General features: G+C 42.1%; 1 protein-coding gene across 6 annotated transcripts in view; it reads right to left on the bottom strand.

The window, feature by feature from the left end:
• Positions 1–3,233: 3,233 nt before the first annotated feature.
• The window catches only part of LOC311253891 (uncharacterized protein), a 49,997-nt gene continuing 28,954 nt past the window's right edge, over positions 3,234–24,276 (bottom strand). The window contains exons 6-10 of one of the 6 annotated variants that reach the window (XM_084384358.1): positions 9,772–18,450; positions 8,277–8,994; positions 8,108–8,196; positions 3,789–4,399; positions 3,234–3,702 (exon numbers count right to left, since the gene is read on the bottom strand). In XM_084384358.1, the coding sequence (XP_084240484.1) occupies positions 3,347–3,702; positions 3,789–3,816 (384 nt within the window). In that variant the 5' untranslated portion in view covers positions 3,817–4,399; positions 8,108–8,196; positions 8,277–8,994; positions 9,772–18,450 and the 3' untranslated portion in view covers positions 3,234–3,346. Of the gene's footprint in view, positions 3,703–3,788; positions 4,400–6,198; positions 8,197–8,276; positions 8,995–9,771; positions 18,451–23,648; positions 24,177–24,276 lie in introns of those variants that run through there. The other 5 variants (XR_014622017.1, XR_014622016.1, XR_014622018.1 and 2 more) reach the window with 5 other exon arrangements.

The raw sequence follows: 24,276 nt of genomic DNA, 5'->3' as shown, positions 1-24,276 counted from the left end.
TGTGTGAAGGAGAGGTATCGCAGGTCCTTCCTTCCTGCTGATGTCAGAGTCTACAACCAGCACTGCTCCCAGTAGACCTCACTGTGCATTGTACAATAAAAAACTCTGCACATATCCACACACTTTCTGTTTTGCACAAATTGGACCATTTTTAATATCCATATTTATTATTTATTGTTTGTAAATAAAAATACCAACTGTTTAAACTTACACTGTCCATATTATAAATAATAAATACTATGTCATATTGTAAATACCAATTTCATATTGTAGATATTATGTATATACCAGTTAAATTCTATTTCTTATGTCTTATTATATTGTTTATTTTTTACTTTTATTACTGTTTAAGTGTGATACTGTCCTTTGGCTGCTGTGACAAAGAAATTTCCCCATTTGCGGGACAAATAAAGGAATTCTGATTCTGATTCTGAAATCCCAGATCCAGACATTTCCAGACAAAATGACAATAGCAAAGATCATACCTCTGTACAAAACTGGGAACAAACACCAATTCACAAACTACAGACCTGTGTCATTACTATAGATTCTCTTAAATTCTAGAAAAACATTTCAATAACCGACTGGACAGTTTCATAAATAACACAAATTACTCACTAAAAGTCAATATGGATTTAGATCGAACAGAGCAACATCACTGGCATTAATCGATTCAGTTGAGGAACTAACAAATTCAATAGACCAAAAAGAGTATACAGTTGAGATATTCATAGACCTAAAACCATGATATATTATTCAAGAAACTAGAACGGTATGGAACAGTCTGGAGGGGACGCTCAGGGAATGTCCAAACATAAACCAGTTTTTTTTTTAAAATAAGGAGATGATTTTTACAAGGTACAGAAATGAGGCAGGTGTTTGATAATCAATAGGGGTATATTGTTTTTAAGTATTTCAGTGGTATTATTTATTAAAAGGGGGTGGAATAAAATAAGTTTATCCTTCCTCCCATTCCTTTTCGGATATGTAAACAGAATTTATAGTTTTCAGTTTATGTTTACCTTGTACATGATAATTTTGGTTTTTACATGTTCGAAATAAACTATCTATCTACACGGTACGCTGTGGTCTGTGTGTGTATGCTGTGTACTGTATACTGTGCTCTCGTTCTGTGGTCTGTCCACTCGAACTGTGGTCTGTGTATTTCGTGCTGCGTGCTTGGTGCTGTGGTCCGTGCCTTCAAACGTAAATAAGTGTACATCATGCATGGTGTTACGGCCCCGCATGTGTGTGTATGTTATGTCTTTTTTTTTGGTCTCCCTCTCCTGCTCAGTCGCTCCCCGGCCCCGGATCAGGCTCCTCCGTTCTCCCCGGTTTCAATTCATATTCGTACAGCTGCCATTCCGTCAAATTAATATCCGAGTAATTATAATGTAAACTAACGTCAGTTCAAGAGATTATACTTAGCCTAGCCAAATGTTTAACGACCTGTATTTTGGTTGATTTTTGTATTGTTTTAACTTCAATCAAGGGACAACTGACGAAACCGCAGCTCTCATAAAATGGAGAGCCGCTAACGAAGCCCTCTTCACCAGATGGAGGAATTCGTCTAAAACCGGATGGGAGTGAGTAAGCTTTTTATGTGTTTTTATACGAGGAGCAGTGGTCCGGTGGTGTGTTTGTTTGTGCCAGACTTCACAGCCTCTTAAAATAGTTTGATGCAACCTAAATGAATAAAAGAAAAATATAGTATAAAGCTAAACTAAATGTTTATAATACTACAAATCAAATAAGTAGTGTGAATTGTAACCTGGTGAACAAAAATGACTTAAAGTGCCACAAAGTACAAGTGAAGGGCAACAGCAATAGTACAGGTGTAGTTATCAACCTAAGTGATATACTAGTTTGTACTAACAATATTAACTATATATTATCAATATAACTATTGATGAAGTATTTGTATTTACACAGACATTCACTATATAATATGATTGCACTTACATGAATGCAAGGAAGAGAATAATGATTCTCTATTCTCTTCCTTGCATGCATGTAAGTGCAATCATCCTAACTACATCACATTCAGTAGTCTCTGTCAGCTTGTGTGTTAGTCACTGTAATATCTTTGTTAACGTGTTCTCAATGTGTAATAATATGTTTAAGTTGTCCTTTTTTGTGTGAATGTGTGTGCTTTATCCAGAGTCTTTGTGAGAGACAGTGCTGTGCCTGTCACCCCCAAACAGGCGCAAAAGAAGTGGAATAACCTGAAAGAAAAGTACAAGGTACCACCATTCTATCTACTTTTCAGTAAACAAGTTGGACATGGCAACATTCATTCAGTGAATTTTTATTTTTTTAGGAGCTTAGGGACCCACCAACGGGGAAAGGGGTGGAGGCAGGAGGGGTGACAGCTGCCATCTGGCCATGGTATGGTCAGATGGATGCCGCACTCCAGGGGCAGCACTCCATTAGTCCGCCCCTGGTAGTTGCGGCCAATCTGACCCCCGCTACAGGTGGTGTTGTCACCCTCCCGTCCTCTGCCCCTCCCAGAGAAGGGGAAAAGCCGCCAGGGCCAGTGGGCAGCTGATGGACTTTCTGAGAGAGCAGGCAGAAAAAGAGGAAGAGAGGGAGAAGAGGGCAGAGGCGAGGGAAGAAGAGAGGGAGAGGGCAGCAAGTCAGAGAGCTGACAAGTATTTGTCTCTCTTTGAGAGGCTTGTGGAGAAAATGTAAATAGTGTATATACGTAGTAGTTGTAGGTAATTTTTAAATGTAGTTCTTTGTTGTTGTTTTATTGTTATTCTGTCAATTAAATAGTGTGAGTATTGAGTTGTGAATGAAGTGGTCTCAAAGAAATTCGAAACGCAACTGGACTTGGTTATCTGTCAGTTATTTGCCAGTTCATGTTCGCATCTGACCAGGCTGAGACTGGTCCTCGGACCTTGGACCAGTCTCAGCCTGGTCAGCGAACATGAACTGATGAAGCCTCTTGGATGAGAGGTAAAACGTCTTCCTAGACAAATCGAGGCACCAAGGCTTGTAACGGTGGTCACAACAAACGCTTCTGAAACTGAAATCTGATTGGGAGGTTGACTTTACTTACAGGTGTTTTTTCAAACCATTGTTATATGTTTAACTATACACATAATATAATCATTTTTAATTGAGATAAACTATACAATCATTTTTAATTAATCAACAAAACAATATTTACAATTAACCATTGTTATATGTTTAACTAACTGTTATATGTTTAATTAATCAACAAAACAATATTTACAATTAACCATTGTTATATGTTTAATTAATCAGCAAAACAATATTTACAATTAACATTAATTAAAATTACAAATAATTATTGAACTGATTATGAATTTGGGGTTTTTCTTTAGTAATCATGCTCCCTCAGAAATGCCGGGAGCTCTTGAGGGGCAGACTCTTCGGCAGCAAGTCTGCCTCTGAGATTGACTCCCGACAGCTCCTGACCTTGGGCAGCATTCCCCCCAGCTTCCTCATCCTCCCAGTCATCCTCCTCTGCCTCCTCCTCTTCCTGGATGTCACCAGCTAACAGGCAAAGGTTGTGGAGGATGCAGCATGCTCCAACAACCTTGGGGGCGAACAGAGCCCGGATCTCCAAAGCCCGGAGGAAGATGGCTCTCCAGCGGGTTTTGAGCAACCCGAAGGTGCACTCAATAATGTTGCGGGCCTTGGCGTGATGCCTGTTGAAACGGGCCTCAACTTGGCCTGTTGATTAAAATACAGGTAATGTAGAATACATCCAGGAATTCAAATTCAAAGTAACAACTGTAATAAATAATTTATTCTCTCACCTGCTACAGGTTGACGGTAGGGAGTCATGAGGGCCACCGGATGCTGCAGGCAAGGGTACCCCCCGTCTCACAGGAGGAAGAAGCCAGCTGGTGAGTAGAGGGACTGTTTGTACATAGGAGACCTCTGGAGGACAAGGGCATCGTGGACTGACCCCGTGTTGCCGATGTAAACATCCAAAAATGCAAAAATCCCCTGTTGCTCTTCTTCTGCTCCGCAGGTGGGACAAGCCGGATGTGGCATCCATCTATGGCTCCAACTGCACGCCGGAAAAGCCTCATGCCCAGCCAGCCGAGCAAAACCTGCTCCCACCTCCTCCATCTCCTCAGGCTTGGGGAAATGGATAGCCTTGTGGAGGATGCCCATCATGGCCTCCAAATATGTCTGCCGTGACCCTGTAGGAAGTGCCACATGCCAGCCAGTACAGAGAGACAGCCACCTCAATTTCGTGGCTCCTGCCATGTGGCTTTAGCCGGGGCAACATCTGGACCAACAGATTGATGGTCTCCCTTGACAGCCTGAAGGCTGGTTTGAGGTCAGCCTCCTCAGAGAAGAAGGCGCAGAGGATGGGCACAGTGTTGTTAACTTGTGCATACATTCGAGGAGAATGATCCTGTAGTAAAATAAAAAATATTTTTTAATTAGTAAAACTATGAAATAATATTTGAATTTATTTATTTATTTATTACTTTATGAAATAATATTTGAATGTATTTATTTATTTATTAATGACTTGCTTTTAACTATCAACTATGAATATTTGAATAGACTGATGAATTTAAACACATGCTGTAAAAATGTATTTATAGTTCTCTCATGAAACTTAATGTATGTTTTGTGTTCTATACAAATGAGCTTCACTTGATTCATTACACAAGACTTATCAGACTTGTATCAGATATCAGAAATAAAGAAATTATACAACTTAATATGCTCCTCTATTTCACCTGTAATTGTTGGGTCCCCCCATGATTTCACCAGTAGGTGGTGCTAGGTATCACATATCAAGTATAGTAGCATAGTAGGAAATTTATGAATGAAAGGGGTGGGTCTATAGCGTTACTATTACTAAACAGTTTGGGGCGGACCCTGTTAATCCTGTTTCATACATTAATATTTATAATAATACTTCTAAACCGTACCATATTTATTTTGTTAACTTTAATATGAATGGAAAACCAAGTGCTCCCGAAGAAAAGATAACTTACGAATCCAGCAAAGGCTAGGATAGCGCGAGGTCTCTCCAGACTCCTCCTCCTCATCCTGGCTCTCCTCCGCTGAAGACGCCCCCTCAGCTCAGCAGCTTCCTCCTCAGCCTCCCAGTAAAGAATACCGACCGCGACAGCTAGCAACACTTGCCGGTCCATATTTAACGGTGGTAATACTCTACTAACTACACAATCCACAAATCCACAATGGCGATCATCTACAAACAACAGCCTTTTCGCGGGTTTTTTTTCCCGCTGTTGGCTCGTGAGATTGAGAAGCACTTAAAAATAAAATAAATAACATACTTATGTACAACGAATGAAGGTTGTTGCTGCTTTATGTACGTGTGTATTTATTTATTTACATGTCACATACACAGGAGAGAGAGAGAGAGAGAGAGAGAGAGAGAGAGCACTTGTTTTGGATGATAACGCCCAGCTGTTTAATCAGTGCAGGCTGCATTTGGCTCCACAAGAATGCATCGTCTCAAAACTGAAAACGGAGCATTCTGTATTCTTGTGATCTCCGGAGTTCATTCTTCGGAGAACGACTAGCAAGAACATTCTCCTCAAGAACACAAGTCCATTCTTTGCATTCTTGGTATTGAGAAATGCTCATAGTCTGTTAGAAAAGAATGTTACAACAAAACTGTTAATAATGAAGTAACACTGGATATTGGAGTGGGGCTTTAAAAGTAACACTGCTCGTAGTATCTGCTACTAGGGATGTACATTTTAAACAATTTCTTTAATTGATACTTTGCTGATTATCAATTAATCATTAATAATATATGAAATATGAATATTGTTTTATGGAAAACACTTTAAACATAAGTGTTGTGCTCACAACACACGAGCCACCATAATGTAGTGCTTCATGCAACAGTAATAGGGAGTTTGGGGTTAAATTTGGCTATCAATAATAATTAATGATTATCAGGGATAATTATAAATTATGATTACTAATAAGTTCCAATTTACATTAGATCACCTCGGGGCACCACCCTTGAAGAAGGGAAAAAAAGCCAATTCACCAAATCAGTCTCAGAAAAGGTACTAAACTGTTTGTAACTCTGATTAATAATGAACTTAATAACTACAACCAATTACCATAACAGCAAGTAATGGTTGAAGGATTTTGGAGCTCTTGACAAAGTAGAGGTTGGCAACAATCACTCTTGTACAATATTAAATAGACAACATGTGGGTTCAAAAGTCTTTTATTTACAAAGATGAAACACACTAACTTCCATGTACTATATACAGGTTTGTGTGTGTATGTGTGTGTGTGTGTGTGTGTGTGTCTGGCAGAACAAAGAAACAATGGTGGTCACTGATATCACATGTGGGTTTGATATGCTCCAGGCTCAAGGAATGTGTGTGTGTGTGTGTGTGTGTGTGTGTGTGTGTGTGTGTGTGTGTGTGTGACGGGATGCCAGGTTATAGAAGATGGTTAGTTGCATGCAAAGACCCTGAGTCTGTGTGAAGCATCAATCGACTAATGTAGAATTAGCCGTCTAGGAAAGCAAACTACCAATAACCTGACCTGAGATTACAATAACACTCAAACAGTGGACACACATAAATTGAACACACATGCATTACATCAATCAGAGTTTAAAGTCCTGGGCTTAGCTGTGCTATGCTATGCTATCTAAGCCCAGTTCAATGTTACCAGTCTTTAAGGAAAAGGTGTCGGTGGTTGCAGGAGAACGTTGGGATTCCAATGAATGCTGTTCTTGCTGTGCAAGGACCGATGAAAGTCAGCAGAGGAGGAAAAGGTTCGCTCCTGTCCTTTGCGAGGGTAGCAGCTCAGTGCTAACCTGCTTGGTGTTCCTCAGATGGTGAAGTTAGCTGGCAAGCTTTGTGTCGCAGCTGCTGGTGCTAACTGATCAGGAATACTGGCAGGACCTCGTGCCGCTGCAGTGAGGAGAAGTTCTTTGGGCCTGCTGCAAATGAAGCTTGCAGCTCTCCGCAGCTGTTAAGCCCGGAAGAAGAGATCTTGAGGGCAGGCAGCCCGGTGGGGGGGGATGGAGAGGAGCCCTTGAGGATAAGAAGTCAAAGGAGTGGAGAGGCTTGAGGAGAAGAGAGAGAACAAAGGAAGGCGCTGGAGTTTTGACTCTCTGATCAGAGGGGGGTTTGTCACCCTGACCAATAGTAGCTCAAAGCTAAATATTGCACCTAGGTGTGAAGAATGGGGAATTCTGGGACACTGAGTTCAGTTCAGAGTCCATTTTGAAATCCACAATGAATGACTTCATCTGTGGGTCCCAACATAAGGCTACATTATGAGTTAAAGGAACAGACAAGGTATACACCAAGTTACATGAAAAATAAACTAAATACGACAAAAAATTCTTAACGGTGTTTCGATCAGTGATTGATAATCAGCATCCCTATCTGCTATCCTACCGCTCAATATCCCTTGCTAGCCTACTGTATGTTGGTAAGGTAATTGTTTGTGTATCAACTTTAGCATGTAACCACCTTCTCAAATAGCTCTTAAGTTGTCAGTTGTAAATTCAAAGCTGGGAGTTTTTCCTTATCCAAATCGTATCTTCCTTATCCTCTACTGTATCTTGAGGGAAATTGTGATTTGTGTATTTTGAACACATCTATTAAGGCAATCATCAGACTGTTAATGAAATTTCTTGTCACGATCCTGTGATTTTAGTTTTATTGTGTGTGTTTATGTTTTTTAAACCATATTTATTTATTGTGAATTACCTTCACAGCCCACCAGGGGCCACAGCCTGCTGCTGCCCACACTTTGGGAATCACTGTACAATGGGATAGAGGGGTAACTACAGTGTCGTACTCAGAAGCATAGGACAACTGACCAGGCTGCTGTATTTGACTCACTGGTAGTGAGAACGGCACAACATACCTGGAATATATCAAACTTAGAAAAGTATCAGTAAAATATCTTTACTTACTTTTAGCTAGCGCTAATTTCAAAATTTATTTTGGTCACTACTATTATATTATATTATATTATATTATTTAGACTATCATAATTTATCGAAATGGTCCCCCAAAACTATGAAAATTAAACATTCATTCAGAGATATTTTCCTTTGAATCCCAGCATTAGATTTACTAAATCCTCTTACTAATGATAGCAAAGTCAGCTGGGATGCAGATGTTCGAGCTGCGGATAGCATTATGGCTCCGCACTGTCTTTACTGGGCGTCTGCATCACCTGCAATGAAGGAAGATTGATTAGTAAAATTGAACGGGATACATTGCATAATGCAGATACAAAATAGAAATGCCCCGTACCTGAATCCTGGGGAAGGATGATTGGAACCGAGATGGAGGGACGGTTGAACTGCGCCTCGGCAAGCGCCAGCTGTCTCCGGTGCAGCTCCAACCTCTCCTGCTTTATCCGGACCATCTCTTCCTGCAGGGCAGTTTGTCGTTCGAGTCGGCCCTCTATCCCCCGTAGCACCACCAGCTTCTCCACCAGCATCTCGCTGCAGGCGCAGGTCGTTATTGTGGGCTGCCCTGTTAAGCCTCCCCGCATGCAGACAGCAGGCCCTGCTGGTTGGCGCGCAGGGACAGGGCACTGTTGTGGGGGTCGTCCTCTCCTGGGGGCGGGCACACCCCTGCTCCGCTCCCGGATGGCTCCTCTTCATCCTCACTTTCTGAGAGCCCCTCGTCCCCCTGAACATCGATGCCCCCACTAATGCATTCAGAGGCCGTCTTCTCGATGATGGAGAGGACTTTCACGCAGGCCACATGGGCTTGAGGGGGAGATCTTTTCGGCTATGGCCTGCCAAACACTGTTCTTCACTGTGATGTTCTTTTTGCCCCTTGTTCCCCCGAATAAAACATCACGGTGCTGCCAGACCTCGTCCACTAAGACGCCCATCTCCTCGGCGGTAAACGACGGTGCCCGCTTGTTTCTTTTGCTGCCAGTTTCTTCCATTCTCACGTGTGTGGCTATATCCACGGGGGTATATATGCGCTAATGGGCTTGATTACTACTTGGATACACCTGTTGGCACACACACACACCCGCAAACCCCCCCCCCCCACACACACACACACACGATACATGCGTAGCCTAATTGCACTGTGTGGGGGGACCACGGGGCGCTGTGTGTGACTTTTGTGCTGATAAAGAGGTGGGTGATCAATTTGCCTGGCATCGATTGATTCAGTTTCAGCACCACTGCGGTGGACAGCTCCCACTAAGAGCTTCTTTTGCTTGATCTTAAGGTTCTCCTAAGAAGGCAGTTCAGAACGCGTCTGGGAAACACCCGTGTATTAGCGCTCCTTCTTAGCCGAACCCTTCTTAAGAGCCTTGTAGCATCCCCGGCTAAATGATGGTCGAACTCTCAAACTTGTGCTTCACAATGATTTACTCCTTGGACCATATTCAATGTAAACACACCGTAAGAGCTATGAAAGAAGAAAACAAAATACAGTTACCTTTAAATGAAATTACTTTTAACTGCTTTTATCCCATAAACAATCATGTAAGTTGACTCTCCTTTTAACTATTTTAATAAACTCATTGTAGACTCACAGGTTTTACTCCATGAATTTAAATATATATTTTAACTGCTACGATTGATGTAACAATCATGAAGGAAAATTCATATTTTAACTGAAGGACAACCTCCCATAGAGTGAAATATAAAACAATATTTAACATGAAATTAGCATTTTTAACCGTTCGTTTCTAACTCAAAAAAAACAGTTTTTAACCTCAGCAGATCTCACATAAAACAGACAAAATACATCCTGTTGCACTAATAAAACAACCTACGAGTTAGCTTATAGCTTCATCTCATTTCCAATACAGACCGACACGACAGCTTGGCCGTTGCTAATAGTAGCTACCGTTAACCACAACACGTTCTATACATGAAAATATCCACGGCAACCAAACTCGAGCCGGACATAAATATGGCATGAAAAGGTAACAAAACAAACCTTGTGCCCCTTATTAGCCAGGTGCTAGGGCGTTTCATGTGAGTTAGGCACACTTTAGCATTGAAGACAAACTCTTGGCCTTGCAGACACACTTTTCCTACTGCAGGTAAAGTCCGAAGCACCGGATGTGTACGAGGTCTCGGCGAGACGCTTTCAAAATAAAAGCACTGAATGTAACGTCTGCTTAATATATAAAAAATAAAAGCCTGGCTTTAAAGAATGTTAATAAGTAAACATAAAAACACATTTATAGAAATACTATGCTCATATTAAAGGTCATTTACAAGCCTTCTTAAGTCCTTAAGAATTATGGTATCTGGGAAACGCGGCCAATATCTGTGTGGCTACAACAAAATATGCAGATATGAGTTTTGAGCTCAGTGCACATCTTTAGGTGGCATTAAAGAAAAAAAGAAGCAATTTTTAGGGTCTATTGGGGTGCAGTTTACTGTGGAGTGTGCACCTCATAATCTTTTGTCCAGTAAGTAAGTGTATACTTTACATTAAAAAAAATTAAATTACTGTGGTACATTAAAAAAATGCTGAGGATGAGTCAGTGGGTGTAAAGGCTGGGTGCTTCAATTGTTTTGAAAAATGTTCGAGAACAATGGCCATTGGACTGACAGTACCCTGATGCTTTGTTGTTTGTGATCTTTGTCTCCGTGATCAAGAACAGCTGTCTATGGTTTCAGATTATATACAGCAACACTCAAAGCAATCCCAGTAGTACAAGTGCAGCTTCAGGTTAGGGTTGTTTACAAAATGTGTATCTTGATGATTCAGCTTGCCCATTTGAATCCATATTAACAAGTCATATAAAGTATGTGTTTGGCATAGGGCTGTCAGCTTTTCACTGCATGATTTACTGTGTGTTTTTCTCTTTTATGTCAAATGAATAACAAACGAAATACAAGAGTGGGAGGGTGGAAAAAGGGTATGTGTAACCATAACTGCACAAAAGTGTACAAAAACAACAATTACACTTAATGGGAGTGTAGTCATTCCCTACTTTAAGAATGACGCGACCCTATTGGTATTTGGAAATCATCTGGGGCCCGCCCTTATTTTTAATCACAACTCTGATCAGCACATGAGACTTGAAGTATGAAGTATTTCCCAAACTTTTTCTTATTTCATAAACGTAACAATTCTATGTGAACTTGAGCCTAAAGCAATGCAGTGCAAAATACTAATCCATCCACATACACATAACAATTTGTAATCTTGCACGCCTTTCAACACATGCCAACACATGCAGTTACAACCCCCTGTCACTAATATAAGATACATTACAGTGTTATGTTGAAGTCAATTCTGCATTCATAATAATCAGAATCAGAAACAGATTTATTGCCAAGAGGGATTTTACACGGACAAGGAATTTTTCTTGGTGAATAAGGTGCATGCATTGAAGACAATAAACAATAAACAAACAAACAGTGACTATAACATATACAATATAAACAATATAAACGCTATCAACACACAGAGGCAAAAAGTGTGGGATGGCTGATAAATAAAGACGGAAGATAAAATATAGAAGATATTAAAAATACAGGATGTACAAATTCTGCATTAATGTAATGCAAAGATTCAAGGGCAGAGGTGGGTTTGAGTGCAGGAGTGAAAGAGTCAGTGTCAGTGGGGGTGGGGGACCCGGGACTTGTTGAGGATCCCAACTGCAGAGGGGAAAAAACTGTTCATGTGGCGGGCGGTTTTGGTCCTGATGGACCGCAGCCTCCTGCCAGAGGGTAGAGGGTCAAATAGTCTGTGACCGGGATGGGAGGGGTCGGCCACAATCCTACCTGCACGCCTCAGAGCCCTGGAGCTGTGCAGGTCTTGAAGGGATGGAAGGTTGCAGCCAATCACCTTCTCGACAGAACGTATGATACACTGTAGTCTGCTCTTGTCCTTAGCAGTGGCAGCAGCTTACCAGATGGTGATGGAGGAGGTGAGGATGGACTCGATGATGGCAGTGTAGAAGTGCACCATCATCGTCTTTGGCAGGTTGAACTTCTTCAGCTGCCGCAGGAAGAACATCCTCTGTTGGGCTTGTTGTGGAAATTTGTCTAATTTGTGAGATATCTGAAAGAAACTTGTAAGAAATACCAGTTGTCTTTTAAGGATTTTATTCTTTATAAAGAAGGTTCATTAGTCAACAGAGTGGCATGCGGTCTGCAGAAAGAAGAACAAGATGAGACAGTTGAGAACCCTTTTTGTTAAAGGAAAGGAATGCCCTGTTGTAGGAACACATGTCCATCGCCTCTACATTCCATTGAGGTTCTGCTCTTGCATTAATTACTCCTCTCATCTGCAAGCTGACTGTTTTCAGGAAAAAGACGCTATGAAGTCTCTCACCTCTTCACCTGACTTGTTTTGCTTCCAATGAAACCGTCAGATTGACGCATCACAGGAAAAACCCCTCTTCTTTATTTACAGCTTGAATAACCCTTTTTGCCCTCTTCCCCCACTCAAGATGAACACTCCTTTCTCTCAGGTAGGTCGAGTTCATCATCAAATGAATCTCCTTTCAGAGATGATGAGGAACAGAAGAACTGTCATAATCATGTGTTATAACTTATTTCTTTGCAATTGTAAATTAGGTAACGACTCTGATGTTCTGTGTCTTCTTGTCTTCTTGTGACAAGAATTATCAAGTACACCCTCCAGAGTAAAAGCACTCTGGGCCTCTCCTCTGTTTTCCTAGCCCTCCTGCCCAAATGGTTTAGGACTATGCCTCTCTTATCACACATTCCATCCTATAATGGTTTCTGCACTCATCCAGATTTTAAGCAAGTTCTAATTGTCATTAAACCAGGAACTTATGCTCTTAATGTTAACAGATTAAGAAACAGCTAAAGAAGTTGATAACACTGAACTTTTCCCCGTGTCTCTGTGATGAAATTTGATTAAAATCAATTTTAATGTTTAATGTGTCCTGTGTTCGGTGAAACCACAGCACCTCCTGATGATAAGCCCTGGTACGATTGGGACAGACCTTCAGGAGATCTTTTGTGTAATAAGTTCCTTGATAACCAGTAAATGTTTCTGATATGTTTTGTTTTAACAAGTATTAAGCTAGAACCAGGAGGAATAAGTAAGTGATCAATTCTACTAGTTCTACGGTATATTCAAGTGTGTTTTTATTTTGATCCTGTTTTAATTTCCTTTAATTGTTCAGTGATTTTTAATCATGACATAATCCTTTTTCATGATAGACAAAGTTCATCTATTGAGCCATGGTGAGATTCTGTGAAAGGTGAAGCACTGTTTTGAAACGTTTAAAAACTATAGTTTAGTTTTAGTGAGTTCCTGTGAAAGACAGCACACTCTCAAGCGGTAACTCCCCGCTGGGCAGTGAGCCAGAATCGTCACCGGCTCAGTACTGGACCAGCCACACTCTTCCTAAGACATCGGACCGTGGTCCCCAACCGGCTGATTCCCGATGAGCTGACACTCGGCCATTGGACCGGGACTTCCGGCTAGAGTCGCAAACCACCGGAGAGAAACCCTCCGCCGCTGACTCCGCCACTCTGCTAAGAAAGTAGGCTCTCCATCACCCATAACAGCTGGATTCACACATGATAAATGAGTGGTGTCTTAGGGTTCTGATCTTTTAGTTTAAGAGAAATTTGGTAACATTTCCTGTTCCCTGTTGCTATTCATTTAAATTGCCATTTCATTTATTTAATCTGAATTATTTAGTCAATAAACCTATTTAACCGTATGTCGTTGTCTGTGCAGGTTTGTTTTTAATGTGGAGAACCGATGGAAACTGTGTAGAATTCACTACTTCATTTATGAGATTGAATAAATTGATTTAAAATTGATTAGAATTGATACAAGTTAACCTTGTTTAGTCGGATTTGATTAATTACCTCCGGATTATTCAAATAGACAAAACATCGGCGGTGGTGCCCCATTAACGAGTGTTTTATTAATCGCCAGTGATTAATAAATTACAATTATTACTAGTGTATCTCCTACACTGTGTCCTTCTCATGTCTGTACCAGGCTCCGTTCCCATAACAAGAAGCACATATCTCTCTTTGTGCAGACAGTACAAACATTCAAGGATGTGGGAAGAACACAGTGAAGACAATGTAAGACATAATAATGAATAAAAATGGTATAGTAATACAATTTCCCATTACACTCCTCCCTTTTGATCATTTATTGATCACTTTAAGTATATACAAACTACACACTAGACATCAAACTTAAAAATTCACTCAGGATTCAATTTAAGTTATCACATATTGTATAGTTGAAAATCAATAATAGCTGTGTTTGTGGAACATAGACATTACTAGTATTCATTGCAAGCTGGGAGGAGGCAAAACACATGTGAATTACTGATCATGTCATGTGATTATTTCTAACAAAAATATAGAACACTGCATATATTTGATTCTTAAGCAAACATCCACTAATAAAATAGACCAACACATCTTAATCATCTATGTGTCTTAAAGAATATTTTTCAATTTATCAAGCTAAAATGGATTCAGGGATGCAGGCTTGCTCCTCTCCAGCCCCTGTGTTTTGCAAGCGTAGAGGGGGCCACTACCTTGGAGAGGTTACGAGCACGATCACAAGGTAGTATGATGTCGTCTTCTGCTGCAAATCCCTGATCTTTATTCATCACATATTTTATGACTAGAAATGGGTAAACAATAATCATAAAAGTATAGCTGTAAACATTTGAGAAAAAATGATTAGTGAACTTGTTACTAAATGTCAAAACTTTTCATAATAGTATAAGCTTGAGAAAAATAATACTGATATCACACACAGTGACTTCATTAGTCTCTGTGTGTTCTTTCAACTCACCACACCTTACACGTCTTCATCGTCAGAGTCAGGATAAGGAGGAGGGGACCAACCAGGGTGAGGGAACAGATCAAGGGAATTATCTTCTGAATATGGAGGTGGTTCAAGTGATGCCATTCCAGTTGACGTTGAGATGGACCTATCTATGGCTCCAACAATTAAGACTCTAATGCAATTACGTCTCTGGAATCAGCTACCCGACAATCTGAAAAAAATTATTCATTTATCGTCATTTAAAAAGGCTCTCAAAAAGTACCTAATCAGTCAAACCATGTACCATCAAACATAAGACAATTATTGTCATGATTTTCCTTCGTCTCTCTCTCTCTCTCACACTTCTTATTCTTTCCTTATCATCTCATTCATTATTTCTGTTTTGTATTATTCATTTATGTATGTATTTTTTCCCCTTACTTCCTTACATTTACTGTTTAATCACTTACTTTTCTACTTATTTTTCATTATTGTTTAATTATTTTCCTATGTTATTGTTTTTAAACTGTATTAAATTTGATCTTTGAATATGTGGGTGAGGTTTTCATATAAGCCCTTTTGGGTTTCATACCTCCCCTTTGCACATCCCTGTCATGTTGATTGTTCATGTTGGTTTTTTTCTTTATATGATATTGTTTGTGCTAAATAAATAAATTAAAAAAAAAAATGCAAGGAATGATGCAACAACCACACAGTCCCATGCAGCGCTGCCCCTCCCTAAACGCAGAACACGCGCTGTGCGTAGGGCCCCACGATCCGTGGGGGGGGCCCATTTTGCGCAAGGGGACGCTTTCTCTGCAAATGCGCAAAGGATGCGCATCGCTGCCGTGAGGCGCGCGTAGAGCACCAAGTCAGTCCGAGGCAGGAGAGAAAAAAAAGAGACGAGTAATCTGACACCGCACACGTTGCCGCAACAACTGACAGCACGCAATATCTGACCAATCAGCGGTCAGATGCGCCAACAGGCAGTTGGATGCAGGTGGAGAGATGGCCTCTAAACGGCAACATGAATCAGGAGCAAGCAAAAGAAAGACAAAGTGAAAACAAGAGGAGGCTCGTGCTTCACTTGAAGGTGGGTATGTTGTTGAAATAAAAAAGCAAACTTTGTGGCATAAACACCCCAGCTGCTAGCCTGCTAATCATGAGACAGAAGAGAGGATAATTCTGTCTAGATGTGGACTGGAGATCAAATTTTCCAGCGGCCCTGATTATCATTTATTGAATGTCTTGTTAACTGCATATACATTCACCTCTGTTGAAAAAGGAGCGGTTAATTGACCAGTTGGTGGTCGTATGTTGGCTCAGGTTTATAGCCTATCAATCTATGCTATCAGTAGAAGTTTTGGGCTGTTTTTATGGAGGTAAAATATCGCCATCTCTTGGTGAATTTAATTCATAACAGTCATATAAGATAAAATAAAATAAGATAAATTAAGATAATCCTTTATTTGACCCACAATGGAGAAATTTAAAGCGTTGCAGCAGCAAACAGCAGTGTGAATATAGAACCTAATTACTAAATGTATAAATAAGTATATAAAAAATATTTAAATATAGAAATATCATCAAATCAAATCATAATGCATATTATTATTAGTTGTAGTCGTATTTGCATTAATTGCATTTTAATCTTTGTGAGGAGGCTAGCACCATTGCAGGAACTCTCCCTGTTACAGTTGCCTTTGCTGAGCAAAAACTGAAGCTCATCAATGGCGCAAGAACGCTTTAGTGGCCTGGCTATCATAAGCATCAACTCAGAAGTGGCACAGCAGCTGTCATATGATGACCTCATTGATGACTTTGCATCCAGAAAATGCAGACGTGTGCATCTGTAAAAGGCTTGTTCCATTGTTGAAAGAGTCATGTTGTAATGGGGGGGGGGGCCTCAAAATAAAACTCTGCTTAGGGCCCCAATTTGGCCAGGGGCGGCCCTGGTCCCATGAGAGTTAATGCTACAATGAGCCCAGTGAGCAGAGACAAGATCAGTGCTTTCCATTTACCAAACATTGTATCAAACCAGCCAAAGGTGCTGTTAATACCAGAAAGTTCTCCACGAAGAGACCTCAGTCTCTCAAGAGCCTGGGCGACAGATCCGTCTGGGGCTGTGTTATTGGGAATGAAAGTACAGCAAGAGTCACCAAACATTACACAGACGCCCCCCTTGTCAGCCAGCAGCATGTCAAGCGCCATTCTGTTTTGCCAAGACATCAGAGATGTTGCTGACATCTGCTCAGCTAGTCCAGTGAGGGCATCATGTGTGTAGTTATGAACCTCTGTTGGTTGTAATAGATGTAATTAATCCAGTCCACATTTTTATTCAGTGTACACCACCAGCAAAAAGCTGTTTCAAAGCCTGCAAGAACCTGATTTCTAGCTTTGAATTCATCAGGGACACCACAAGGCACCCCTATAGCATCGATGTACACTGTTTTGTCAAAACTGCCAAGTGGGTTAGAGAAACGTTTCACCCTGTAATTTTGGGAGTGATGGTATTCTCCAACCGGCCACAGGTGTACCTGCGAAGCAAACATGGTTACTGCACACAAACCAGTCCAATTAGCAGGTAGAGATTTTCGCATTCTACCACAATCCCAGTAGATGTCTGGGTATGGCTCTATCTTATAGTCAAACGCATCACGCTTCCAGCGCCGACCATAAGAGCCATCCTCGATTAGTTCTTTGCCTGCTGCTGTCAGGAGGATACAGGATATGAGTTTTTGCACATTTAAGACGTGTCTGTCCAACACTGATACTGCCATAGGTGCGGTTGAAACAAATAAAGGTAGCACCCGATGCTACTTCAACTTGTCCTGCAACTGGTAATGGTGGTGAAGGAACTGAGAAACGGGGCAGCGGAGGGCAAGATTTGAACAGTGAGTGGCTGTACCTCCAGTGAGGTTGTGTAGATATTCTAGTGAGCAAACAGTCCACCAGACACACTACAAAGGGACCCACTCTTGGTTTGGGTTCAGTGCGACAATGAGGATTTCCAGGCAGACTGACCAGTGACAGGTTTGCTGTGTAGCCTTGACAGATGAGGCATGATGAGTTTGTCATTGTGCGTGCAGTATAATTGACATACTGCATCCACAGATTCTTCAGGGGCCCTGTCTGGTCCATAGGGGTCAGAGGTCAGGTGTCTTTTGGTTCTGTGTAGAAGTGCAGTGTTGTTGTGAGTGGTAGTGTTTTGTGAGACACTTTTGCTGGGATGAGTCGAAGGCCATAATATGGGTACCACTATGATGACAGCGATCCCCACAAGACAGCACAAGGTGCCTCGGAGACCGCACATGCCTGGCTGCCTGAATGGATGCCACGGACGTTGACGTCTTTCCATGTTGCACACAGGTGAATCAGTGCTTCGATCAATCGGCGCTCCGAAAGTTGTTTCCTCCCACAGTATGTCAATACTGTGACCGTCTGCTTCTCTTCCTGGCGTTATGAACACTCCTGGTCCTCAGCGTGTTGTGGAGTTGGGACCTTCCTGCAGTGGCTGGCGTGTGCCCAGGTGGCTCTCTCAGCGATTTTGACGGCAGTGTGGGTGGTGAGGAGGACCTGGAACGGGCCGCTCCACTTTTTGGACCTCCAGTGTTTTTGCCTGAGGTCACGAATCACGATGTAGTCGCCTGGAGTAAGGCTGTGGAGAGGATGGTTGGCCGGAGCAGGAAGGGCGTCCTTTACCAGTCTGTGGATTTGAGATAAAGCAGAGGACAACGTCTGGCAATATTGCAACATATCATTTTCATAGAAACAGGTCTCAGGGAGTGGTCTATTAACAGGCCCTACTCCCAGTTCGGGAGGCCTGCCAAGGAGGATTTCAAAGGGACTTAGATTTGCGCGCGCTCTTTTTCTCATTCTCATGTACATTAGCACAATCGGCAGGGCTTTAGTCCATGAGAGACCTGTTTCTTCACAACACTTTGCAAGTTTTGATTTCAAAGTGCAATTTTCTCTTTCCACTGCACCCCCACTCGCTGGATGGTAGGAGCAGTGTTGTCTCAAGTCAATCCCAAGAAAACCTCCTAGCTGTTTAATAGCTTCACTCACAAATGGTGTACCATTATCACTACTTATTTTCCTGGGGATACCCCATCGTGGTATCACACACGTCATCAGGGCCTTGGCCACAGCAGCGCTGTCCTGCTTTGAGGTGGGAAACACCTCAACCCATTTGGAAAACATGTCAACCATCACAAGGCAATATTTCTTGCCTTCACTTGGGGTTAGTTCAATGAAATCCATCATGACATGTTCAAAAGGTCCCTCTGGTTGTGGATGTGCTGCTTGTGGCTGTCGTGTAGTTTTACCTGCATTATGTGTAGTGCAGATATGACAGGATTGGCAAAATCTTTGAGAATAGGCTGTAAAGCCTTTTGTGAACCAATGTTTTTTTATCAGATCAAACATTCCCCCATTCCCCCCCAAATTTGGCAAAATGTGGAAAAAAGTGTTTTGGTAAACATGGTTTACTGTCAGGTCCGTGCCAGATGCCGTTAGTGTATGTGCAGTCGAGTGATCGCCAGATTCCTTTTTCATCAGCAGAAGCGCTAATATCTGTGTGTGTGTGTCAGAGTTGGAAGCACTAGTGTCTGTGTGTTTTTCAGGGTCAGAGTGAAGCAGGGTGTGGGTGTGTCTTACTCCATGTTTTCCAGCAGCAGCTTTAGCAGCTGCGTCTGCTCGTGCATTTCCAGAGTGGTATTCCAGAAAGGAGGTTCAACAAACTCTGAGTCTATCCCTGAACTCTGAGTTGACTTACCCTGTGAAGTGAAACTCTGAGTTTTCAGTTCCAGGATAGCTGATCTGAGTTAGGTAAGTCGACTCTGAGTACGTTAACTCTGAGTTGAGCTCGTGCCTGACGACTAGTAAAAAGCCATCATCAATGGAGCTCCGATACTGTGATTCACCATGGCAACAGGGGAGAAAACAGGAAGCAGACATTTTCTGTGGGGAAAAAAAGTAACACGGCTGCAGCCGTAATAAAAATCACTGACAGAGTTTTAGATGCGGCCGTCTTTTCATTTTGAATTTAACATCACTTTCTTTTATATTAGCCTTTGAGGAAGTGGTTGAATGTTGTTCAGTGTTTTATTTTATTTTAGGCTATTTTATTTAATTCAAATCGGCTGAAAATATAAAAACAGTCTCACGATGGCTCCTCACTTTGGTTTTATTTCACATATTAAACAAAGTAAAAGTTTATTCAGTGGATATTTTAACTTGTAGTAGCTTTTACCACCAACAGATGCTGTTTAACACACATCTGTGTCCTAACATCCTGCTGAGTAGATGAACATGAAGTGGTGCTCACCTCCACCACGTCCGCCAGAGACAGAGGAGCTGGTCCTGAGTCAGGTCGCTGGGTGACCAGAGGCTGAGGGCGTCACTCTCCCCCAGTACCCAACATTGGAGTCAGACACACACGTAGCCTACTGTCTACAGATTTAACTAGAAGTCATTTAATCTTATACTCAATGCGGCTGCAAACTAGAAACACGGACATTGAAATTACGTTGTTGGAAAAAATACAATAGGCTCTACTGATGGTTACTTTTGTAGCTATCTGTGGGAAATAAAGAAAGTCAAATGAAATGTGAGTTATTTCTCTTTTTCTGGTTGCTGAAGGTGATTGATTAACCTGCGAAGTGATTAAAAACAAACAAACAAAAAAAACAAACAAAGAGGATTGTTCAGATCTGAGAGCACGTCAGCGATGTGTAGCCTGATATTCGCTGTGCGGCCGGAGAATATAAATGACGGACTGATGAGAAGCGGTCTACTGTTCGGTTCAGTCCTCGTCGGGGAGTGAGAGCTCATCTAAATGAATCTAAATTCTCCTCCTGGTGTAAAACTATGTGAATTATTTCTGCTTCAACATGATCGGACTGAAGGAAAGGACAGCTGCTGTCAGACAGCTCCGTCAGACTCAGGGTTTCTTCAGGTAAACCTGCCAGTGAGCAGGTTATGTTCACAGAGTCAGTTACCGCAGTAACAGACTCAGAGTTTAAGTTACCTCTCTTTCTGGAACTAAAAACTCAGAGTTTCTCTCATCTCAGGGTTAACAAACTCAGAGTTTTCACAAAACCCACTTTCTGAAATACCCCCCTGTAGAAACTGAATCACTGTTGTTAGTGTGAGCCTGACATTTACACACAGCAATGGCTCTGGGCAATAACGCAGCATCCAATAATGCAGAAACTTTGTCACCATTCAGAATAGGCTTTCCATCAGATTTTATGAATTTCCTGTGCTTCCATAGAGCACCAAAATCATGCAAAACGCTTAAAGCATAACGACTATCGGTCCAGATCGTTACTGATTTATCTTCTGCTAGTTTACAGGCCTCTGTGAGAGCAACTAACTCTGCAGCTTGAGCAGAGTAGTGAGGCGGCAAAGAACCTGATTTCAAAGTCTCATGTAGTGAGACTACAGCATAACCAACCTGTTTTTTTACCGGTTTCTGGGTTACGGGATGCTGAGCCATCAACAAACAAAACAAAGTGAGGATTAATCAGTGGAGTTTCAGACAAATCGGTGCAATGGGTGCACACCTCGTCCAACACAGCAACACAGTTGTGATCTTCACCCTCCCCCTGAATGGGAAGCAATGTAGCAGGGTTAAGAACAGTACATCTTTTGATCTTGATGTTAGGCATGTCAAGCAAAACAGTATTGTGTCTTAGCCATCGTGCTGTGGAGAGATGTGAGGTTTTCTGTTCAAGCAAAATTAGAGAAACAGCATGAGGAACAAGGAGAGTCAGATCTGAATAACCTACAGTATCCCTTGAAGCCATAACAGCTTTCTCAGCTGCTGCTACAGCCCGGAGACAACGTGGCAACCCAGCAGCTACAGGGTCGAGTTTAGCAGAGAAATAAGCCACAGGTCTAAGTTTCCCCCCATGATCTTGGAGCAGCACTGATGTCATACATGCATTCCTCTCATCAACAGTCTGTGTGAATGGTCTGCTCGGGTCAGGTCGCCCTAAAGTAGGTGTTGTCTGTAGAGCTAGTTTCAGGTCAGTGAAGGCCTTTTCAGCCTCAGGAGTCCATGTCACTAAATCATGTGATTGTGGGCTTTTACCATGCACCGTGGCACCAAGTGGTGCTTCTAACACTGCATAGAACACATTCCCAGGAACGAAAGAACTTGTTTTTTGGTTCTAGGCCTGGGAATGTTCTGAATTGCCTCAACACGATTGGGTGAAAGGGATTTCCCGTCGCTGGAAATCTCATGACCCAAAAATGTGACCTTTTGTCGGACATGTTTTAGGAGTCGGATCGTATCGCGTTCGCATTGTTCTTTTGTTGGCGCACAAATCACAAGGTCGTCCACATACTGCAAAAGTGCAGAGCCCTCGGACAAAGCCAGAGGCTCTAGACTTTTCCGCAACGCGTCGTAAACAGTACGGGACTCGCAAACCAGAACTGACTATCTGGATGAACAGGAACACTGAAAAATGCATTGGCCAGGTCCACCACCGAAAACCACTTGTGACAAAATTGTGTAAGGATTAGGAACTTGAGGAGCTCTCGGCTGTACAGCATCATTTACGACTTGCAAGTCTTGTACAAAACGCCATTCAGTTGGTTGACCTTTGTCTCTTATTTTCTTCACAGGAAAAAATAGGAGTCCTCACAGGAGAAGTGTCACAAGGCACAATTACTCCTGCCTTTTTCAGGGACTCAAAAACCTTCAATAGCCTCAGGTTTGGCAAGGTGTTGGCAAGGTCTGTAATCAGATTTGGGGGTGATCACCACTGGTTCTGCTGTTTTAATTAGACCAACATCATGTTTTCCTCGAGCCCACAGAGTCTTAGGACTTCCTGGAGGGCTGGGATGGCTGCAGCCTCAGTCTCTGACAGAAAAATGTGCGAGGATGTTATAGGTGGAACTAACTGAACTGTTCGTTGTGTGTGAGTGGTTGCAGAAAAACCTTTCTAAATGCATGCAGTTTTGGATTGTAAAACACATGTGGGTCATCTGTGGGGTCCCACTTAGTGGTTGATCTACATGCACGTGCAAAAAGACCCAAATCCTCCCATTTATCAGTGTTTGCTTTTTCAAGTGCAATGTGCGGCGCAGAGTTATTTACATAGTACTGATGTTTTTGAGTGGGTGTAAGTTGCACAGATGCAATGCATTTGTTTTCTGTCCAACATAGGTGTGTGATACACAACCGTTCATTTTTGTATTTGTCATCATACCATTTCTTTTCATACTGTCTATCTGGACCCACTGAAACAAAAGATGTACACTGAAGTGAGTCATTTGGCATGCACTGCACGTGCGTGTGTGGTGGGCCAGGGGGTGTGTGTTTTCTGGCCTCTTCCAAAAATAGACTGCAGATATCGCTCTACGGTAGCTTCCACTGATAAGCATACAACAGCTGATCAGGGCAATATTTCACAAACAACTGTGCATTTTCATGAGGTTTTATGACTTGAACACCATCTGGTGTGGGAATAAGAGTTATTCCCAGTTTGCACATGAGATCTCTGCCCAATAAATTTATAGGGCAGCAGTCTGACAACAGAAATGCATGTTTGAAGTTGGTGCTGTTATCATCGGAACATTTAAGAGGAACAGTAAAATGTTCACGTACTACTACACCAGAAGCACTTGCAGAGTTGACAAAGCAGACTCACATTTTAGGAGAGCTCAGAAACTCCTTTCCTTTGATCACTGAGTGTGTGGCACCAGAGACAACAAGGAAAGAAACCATTCTGTCATTCACAGATAGAGAATATGTTGGCATTTTCTTAAAGGCATTGTTTTCATATTTCACATATGTACCAGCTGGAGGTGAACATTTTGTTTCAAGGAAGGTTATTGCATCACATAACAATTCAAACGTGTGATCTGTAGTGTGCGATGTGGGTGTGTTACCAGGCTCCAGATGCGTCGGGTGAGTCAGAGTAGAGAATGAGCTGTCCGGCCGCACCCCCCTTCCCTTCTCTCAGTCCGCCTGGCTGGAGGTCGCAGCTAGAGTCTTGGTGCAATCCTTGGCCCAATGTCCTTTTTGTTCACATCGGAGACACACTTCTGGATCACAATAAGAGCGTCTCCAGTCACCGTATCCTCTGTGACCTCGTCCTCGATATGCAGCCTCAGTTTCACCTTTCGCCTGTACGCAGTCAGAGATCTTAGCAGAGTTCATCCGAGGTGGGAAGGCAGCTGTAATTACTGTATACAGCGCGGTAACAGCATGTCTATAGTCTTCATTTTCCACGTCGTCCCAGTCATGATGTGAGCAGCACGTGTCGCCACTTGGAAACTTTTCTGAAAGCTTTGACCAATCTGCTGCTCCCATTTTCAGGATTAGCAGGCGTTTCAGTTCAGGAAGGGTTGGGCTGAATTCTCGACAGAAAAGTTCTAAGTCCTCATCAAATTTCTTTCCACATGTACTCGGCTGTGGCAGGTGTTCTTTCACATCAGTATCAGACCTGGGGCGGAAAACCATTTGGACGCCCCGGGCTCCTGCCACCTCCACCATGGGATAGGTGCCGGTGGCTCC

The sequence above is a fragment of the Pagrus pagrus genome, assembly GCF_965226575.1.
Source record: "Pagrus pagrus genome assembly, contig: HAP1_SCAFFOLD_62, whole genome shotgun sequence".
Lineage (NCBI taxonomy): Eukaryota > Metazoa > Chordata > Actinopteri > Spariformes > Sparidae > Pagrus > Pagrus pagrus.
Note: the sequence above shows the minus strand (reverse complement) of the source record. Positions and strands in the feature narration are given on the sequence as shown.